The 6,897-nt window shown below is 48.8% G+C and overlaps 1 protein-coding gene across 1 annotated transcript in view; it reads left to right on the top strand.

Annotated features, from left to right (window-relative positions):
* Nucleotides 1-6,897, top strand: part of COL27A1 (collagen, type XXVII, alpha 1) — a gene marked incomplete at its 5' end in the record, with an annotated part of 145,734 nt that overhangs the window by 14,522 nt on the left and 124,315 nt on the right. The window contains 1 exon segment of the mRNA XM_010083117.1: nucleotides 1,047-1,100. Within this exon segment, the coding sequence (XP_010081419.1) occupies nucleotides 1,047-1,100 (54 nt within the window).

The raw sequence follows: 6,897 nt of genomic DNA on the forward strand, positions 1-6,897 counted from the left end.
TGCTCCGTGCGATGCTCCCGTCTTTCCCCACGGAGCTCCTGCTCCCCTGGCTGCCCTCCGTCAGAGAGCCCAGGCTGCCTTCCAAACATCCTTCAGCCTGCTGCTCGGGATCTCTCTCTCCGCTGAATGCCATGAAAGCTTGTCTTTTGTAACAAGCTACTAGAATATAAATCCTCTGGGAGACGCTTTAATTAACAGTTATTCTTGTTCGACATGTTTGGCTGGAGGAAAAAGAAGTTTTGAGGAGTTATTAGGAGTTGCAAATGGCTCTCCAGAAATCTGAATTCTCCAGTCCACTGAAAAAATGAATAAATAAATGAATAAATCCAAAGGCGTTCAGACCTCATTGGTTAAGTATTTTTTCCTAACCTGTTTTGGATCAGTGCACAGCTGGGCGCCTGGTATCTCCACTTTGTTCTCACCTCCTTCCAAGAACCCCCACTACTCTGACACGTATGAGCTGACCTCACAGGGCAGTATTTAAGAATTTCCAATATTGACACCAATTTTATTACATTTTATAACATGCTGCTTTAAAATACGAAGTGCTGGGATGTGATTATGTTGCAACTCATGTAGGAACCTAGAACACCAAGAGCTCTCCATCCTCAGCTGGTGGATATTACAACACACGCTGTTCCTCCCGCACCAAGGTGCTAACACATTACTGCTGTTGTGTGCTGGCACGTAGCAGGAAACTCCAGAGCTGAGAGACAGTTGTGTTACCCCAGTCTTACAGCACGGGTCCAGGAAACTGGAAGCATGAAGCACAGCTGTGGCCACGGGAATGCGGTCTGCAGCAGAGAGATGTGAACGCTCTGTCTCTACTCTATGGAAATATATGTTTCTGCAGATATTAGTGTGCATGGCTTTTATCCCCTTATGGTAATAGCATAAGCTGAAGGGGAATTCTGGCTGTGGTGTTATAACTAGCACTTCTCCCCAGGTCTTTTCCAAATGGTTGTATTATGGCTCTCCCTCGAACACTGCCAGGAGCACCATCCTGTTGTAGAACCATCATTAATATTTATTTTTATTTTTTCTAGGGTCCACCAGGTCTGCCGGGCTTACCAGGACCACCTGGCAAGAGAGGTTCCAGAGTAAGTGGTTTAAAAATTTCTGTCCATTTGTACTTGTCTCTGCCTGGGCTACTGTCTAGGGGTTGTTGTATGTTCCCATGGTGGAGTAATGATTGCTTCAAGCCCCACTGGTGAGGCCTGGCCTTCCTCCTCAGAAGAAGAATGAGCTCTGTCTGTCTCATTTGGTTTCCAGTATCCGTTCCTTCTTGCAAACCCAGTGCTGAATATTAGCTTTGGCTGCTTTTTGTTCTGTCCTTCGCTCTCCCCAGCTTCACAGATTGCTTCCTCTGTGGTCCTTCACTGGTGGGACCATGGTCTAGGACCAAGGACTCAACACACAAGGACGAGCTTTTGTGTTCCCCAGGCAGAGACCTGCTCTCTGGCTCCTTCTCAGGATCTAGAGCAAAATGTCTGAGCTGTTCTACGAGACCCATTGCAAATTCCTGAATTTCTTCCTCCCTACGTTAAATTCTGATGCAGATCTTTGAACAGCGAGTGCTATGCTGAGGAAACATCTGGTGCTGAGTGCTGCACTAGCTGGGAGAAAAGCTTTCTGCGCTGGCCAAGCTGCAGAAATAGTCTCCCAAAGCTGGGCAACGTGCCCGACCTGGATGCAGTTAAGTGTTGGCACCATTTCCATGGTAGCAAGGTGCTGTCCCACACGGTACGGTCATGGAGCCCGTTTCCCGAGTGCTGAACTGATGTGGGTTGGGAATCAAAAGGTGCAAGTGTCTGAGGCTGGAAGAAGGGAATATTTGGATTCGTGATCCAGGCAGCATCCTGGCCTGGCAGCAGAGGGAGATTTCCTCACACATACTTGGCTAAAACTCAACCCAGTGTAATGTCTTTAAAGAACAACCAAGAGGCGAAGAGCTGGAGGGCTGCGTGTTCCCCGCGGGCACTTGTTACAGTCCTGCGAGATCTTGCAGTAACCGGTAAAATCAGCGTAGCTCCTTTCTCCAACAGGGAAAACCAAAAGGTCTGCAGGACCTGGGCACTGATGCGAGCCGTGGGTGTGAGGCATTAGATAGCACCAGGCTCATGTTTTACGGACAGGACAGTCTGTTCCACATGAGAGATGTTCTTTAGGAAAACATCAGCACCTCTGTTCATACAGCCCTGATGTCTTCTGTTTACAAATAACCTGAGCAGCAACCACATCAGCAAATTGCCCAGAGTTTGCAGTTCTTAGCAAGTCCCCAAGACAGTTTGTTCTTCCCCCAGCTCATTACTCACCAGAGGTGTTGGGTGTCACTTCTTGCCAACCAGGCTCTGTGTCTGGAGACCCCAGCTGCATCCCCTGCCTGCTGTGGGAATGACCAAATTTCAGCTCCACATCCAAATTCCCACTACCTACCAAAACTTGAGTTTTTCTGAAGAAAAAGCGTGTGGAAGCTGGGTCATAACTTCCTGTGTTATTCCCCAGCTATGGCATGCTCCATCCTCTGGTTAAGATGATCCCCTGAAAGACAAGCAACGAAGGATTTCTGAGTTCAGTCCCTGCCAGAGGAGCTGAGAATCAGCCCAGGAAAGAGCTCCCAGTGAGGAAGTGCTCAGCACAGCTGAGCCCGGCTTGGCTCAGACCCTGCAAAGAGGCTGTGCTAATTTTGGGAGGGGGCAAAAGGGTCACTATGTAAATGTCTGGCCTGGAGCACTGGAGATAGAACTGCTCTGTGCATCAGTTATTTTGGCTTTATTCTTGTGGCTCTTTGGAGTTTAAGGATTTCATTGTAAAAAAGAGGAGTTGCCAGAAATTAAGACAGGCTTAGGGGAATTCTTGTGTCTTTGTTTTGGTTGTGTGTGAGCCACTTAAAAATAAACGTGCAACACTGCTGGGGGTGTGTTCTACCTCTGCCTAACCTGGTCCTCAACCAGAGCTGCCCCACATTCTTACACCAGCCCATGGGTAACCCACGAGGAGTCCCACAAGGCTCCAGCTCCCGAGGGTGGTGGACACTGCATGCAGCTTTGTAGTGCTGGATGCAAGGGGAAAGATTTATTCTTGTTGCTAATGCAGTTTATGGCCTGAAGCATGAGAAACAATTGCCCTTGTTGTAGCTTGTGTAATTTCTACATTATTAATGCTTATACAGTTCCTTGGCTCATCTGAAAATCCAGTCGCAGCATTTGACTCATGACCTTCTGTAGCTGTGAAGTCAGTAAAGCAGCTCTCTCGCTGATGCAGCGCAGTATTTCCACCCCTTTGAATTCCCTATTGTCTCTGGTTTATCTCCCTTTCTCCCCCCATATTGCTCAGGATAAAGTGAAAGCTCTAGTTAGCCTTTGCTTTGAGGGTGAGATTGTGGGCAGTGGCGGTTTGTAAGAAAAGCTGGCTGATCCCGTGGTCCTGTCTCCTTGTTTCCAGCAGATCAGTATCGCTAGACTCGCCCGGACAGTCTGAGTGTGGCTCTGCCATGTGAGCAATGCCACCTGGCTTGAAGTGACAAATGCCAGCCTTTGTCAAAGGTGGTGCTCAGGACACATCTCGGCATCCGAGTGCAAGCCAAGGCAGGGTAGTTAATACCACTGATAATGGCACTCTTCTTGAAAAGGACGATTTCTTGATTTTTTTAAAAGCCAGTCCCCATTTTAGGAGCATGGAATTAATTTTACACCCCATCACTCAGCATTAGGGACTCACTGAGACAGGTTCAGACGATACCTGTGCTCTGCTCTGTGCAACGATGAAGGCACAGATAAATAATAAATGAAAGCTGGGTGCTGCTTCTCGTTATTGCGTAAGGGAATCCAAGGGAAAGGAGTAAAAATGTCGCCGTTCCGATGACAGGAAACGAAGGCTAACAGCACTTTCTCAGGAGCTCTGCAAACCTGTACAGAGATTGCTGGGTTGGTCGTGTGCGCTTTACAGGAAGGTTTTCTCACTAAGGTTGTTTTCAGCTTTTACATCTGCATTAAAGAATTTGAGGCATAAGCAAGAGACCTGTCCACACGGCTTCTCCTCAAACGAACGTGCCGCACGCCGTGGCAAGCGTCCGTGTGAGATGCGAGGTGTCTCGTGCAGGGAACGGCAGTTCTAGCCGTGAAGGTTTCCCCAGGTTTCTGCCATGGGAAAGCCCTTTGCTGGGTGCGTACCAGCATGCCTTTCCCATGGCTGTGCATGTGAGCGGTGGCACTGGGGTACCCGCACAGCACCCGGCACAGCACCCCGCACAGAGAGCAACGTGTGTTGCCCTTCATTTCTGCAGGTGACCTTTGCATTTCTTCAAACACGGGGGTTTAGCGGCAGGCAGTGACCCGGGCTGGGCTTTGCTAGCGGAGCTGTGCTAACGAGCTCTACAAGTAACTGTCAACAAAGGGCTCCCGGCGGAGCAATAACTTCTGCACTATTGTAGCTTGTTCCTGCCTCACCCAGGGCTCGATGAGCTTCCCTCCCATGCTGCCTGCATGGGGAGCTTTTGCCAGCACATCCATGTCCATCACAAATGGTGACTCATTGCAGTCCTCGCTGGTGTAGTTAGACCAGCAAACTACCCGTGATTTAATCAGGTCTGCAGAGAAGCACTGTGAGCCCGATACTTGGGTTTAAATGCTGCCTTCCAGCCAAGCGCCAGCTGAACCCCAGTTCTCTGTCCCCCTCCTGCATGAAGGAGACAGCAAGCCAATACGTGTCAGACAGGAGTCTGGGTGTTGGCTTCACTCCTAGCAAGAAAAGAGCTATGGTCAAACTTTCCAGAACAAATAATTTAGGAAGACAGATCCCCCTGACAGTGGATCTCCCTCTCTAACAGGTGAGCAAACTCCGGTACAAGGCGAGTGTTTTACCCACGTCCACACAGCAGGTCAGAGGCAGAACTGGGAATAAAAACCCTGGGGTGCTGTGGTTGCTCTGGTTTTATTTAACCTCTCTGCTACAATACAGGAGGAGTCCAGATGGATGGGTGAAGAGAATACATGTGCACTCCCTGGTGCTTTGGGATGCTCTTGCCATCCTCCTGTCAACCTCAGCAGCTTGAAAGGTTGGAGGGTCCCGGTGTAACACATCCCTGTTACATTTCCCCTGTGGTTGCAAAAAATCTCCCTTTCCTACAAAATGCAGGGCTTCCCTCCTAAAACAAGCAAGAACTTAGTCAGCTGTAGAGGTTCCCCGGGATCCTCATTCCATTAGGAAGATTTTCCAATTTCTGAAAAGAAGTGTTTAAAGAAACAGTTTGTTTGGCTTCACTTCAAATATTTAGCTCATTTTGCAGCAAGCCAGAGGTCAGAGTGGGGATCTGTAGGTCAGGGCAGAAAAAGTTGCTTTACACAGTGAAACCCCAAGGCACAATGAGTTTTGAATGAGTGGTCATTCCTCTGACTGAAGCGCTCTAGCATTTAGCAGGAGTTTGGAGGATTTTTTTTTTTTTCCCCTCCTTGTGAATGCTGGAGGGATGGGGGAGCTGCGCACAGTTACACTTTTGTTAATTTTTGCAGGCTGTGAACCATTCATTCTGCATAAAAGCGCTTCTGTGAGCAGGGTCCCATCTCCAGGCACGTCACCGAGATGAACTGGACGGCACAGTGCAGTTCTCAAGTAGCATCGTTCATGTAAAAGACATTCCAGGGAGATTACAAACCCCGTCACCTTTGGGAAACCTCCCTCCCTTGGAGAACACATTCAGGGATTGTTCTGGTCTCTGTGCCACTGAGCGCTCGGCTCCTGCTGTCCCAGGGTAAAACTTTCCGTGGAATTTCTGGTGCAAGGCTTCGAAGACTTCATATGCAAGTTTGCTTGCTGCTAGATGAGGTTGTTTCAGCAGTTATAAGGGAGCTGAAGCCGCTGGGTAAACAGGCACAAGTGCAAATAGTCGTGTGCTGGGGGATTTATTTATTTGATGGTCTCAGCATTGGCCCGTCCTGCATGTAGAAAAGAGGAGCAAAACTGATGTATTAATGTTAAATATATTTAGGAAAATCCCAATTTGTAGATATGAGTGGGAAATTGAATTAAATCCAGGATAGCATGAGCAAAGTATAACAATTAGCTATAGAACTATGAAGCAATTAACTCTTGAATTGCTTCTCTGTGAAAAGAGGTCTGCTTCTGGGAGCACTGGTTGGAGGTGGGTGATGCTGCTGGGTGCAGCAGGAGAAGTGGAATGAATGTTTTATTGGGGTTGGAAATTGGTGCATGGATTAATTTGTAAGGCCTGCCTGTTCAGATTCTGTATTGCTGCCGGGTCCCGAGATGGACGTGTCCTCTGCCTTTCGTTACTCAGCCCGTCTAACTGTACCGCACCGCATCCTCCTCCTCTGCCAGGAATGTGGGTGTAATCACAGATTCAGGACTCACCATGTTGGAACACATTGAGATCAGCTACTTTTTACTATTTTTAGGACTACTGCCAGACTACACCCTTTTCTCTCCGTGGTTATGAGAGCGGTTTAAAACATCTAGCGCAGGACCCAGGCTTGGTTCCAGCAGTTTCTCGTGTGCCAGACTGGACTTCCCACTGTCACCTCGTCAGCAGGATGTGGATGCTTCTCACTAGGATAAGGCCACATTGATCTTTGGGAGCAGGATGGGTTTGTGCCCTTCCTTCGCCTGGATTACGTGCTGAGTCTCATTCAGTCAAGTGGTAAAGGCTCCATCTTATGTCAAGAGCCTATGTCTTTCATAATCATGTTTTGTCACTGGTCTTGCTCCACTCTTGTAAGACCCCACCTGGGGTACAGCTCTGGGGCCCCCAACAGAAGAGGGACACGGAGCTGCTGGAGCGGGGTCAGAGGAGCCACGGAGATGGTCCAAGGGCTGGAGCAGCTCCCGTGCGAGGACAGGCTGAGAGAGTTGGGGGTGTGCAGCCTGGAGAAGAGAAGGCTC

The sequence above is a fragment of the Pterocles gutturalis genome, unplaced genomic scaffold, assembly GCF_000699245.1.
Source record: "Pterocles gutturalis isolate BGI_N339 unplaced genomic scaffold, ASM69924v1 scaffold19100, whole genome shotgun sequence".
Classification (NCBI taxonomy): domain Eukaryota; kingdom Metazoa; phylum Chordata; class Aves; order Pterocliformes; family Pteroclidae; genus Pterocles; species Pterocles gutturalis.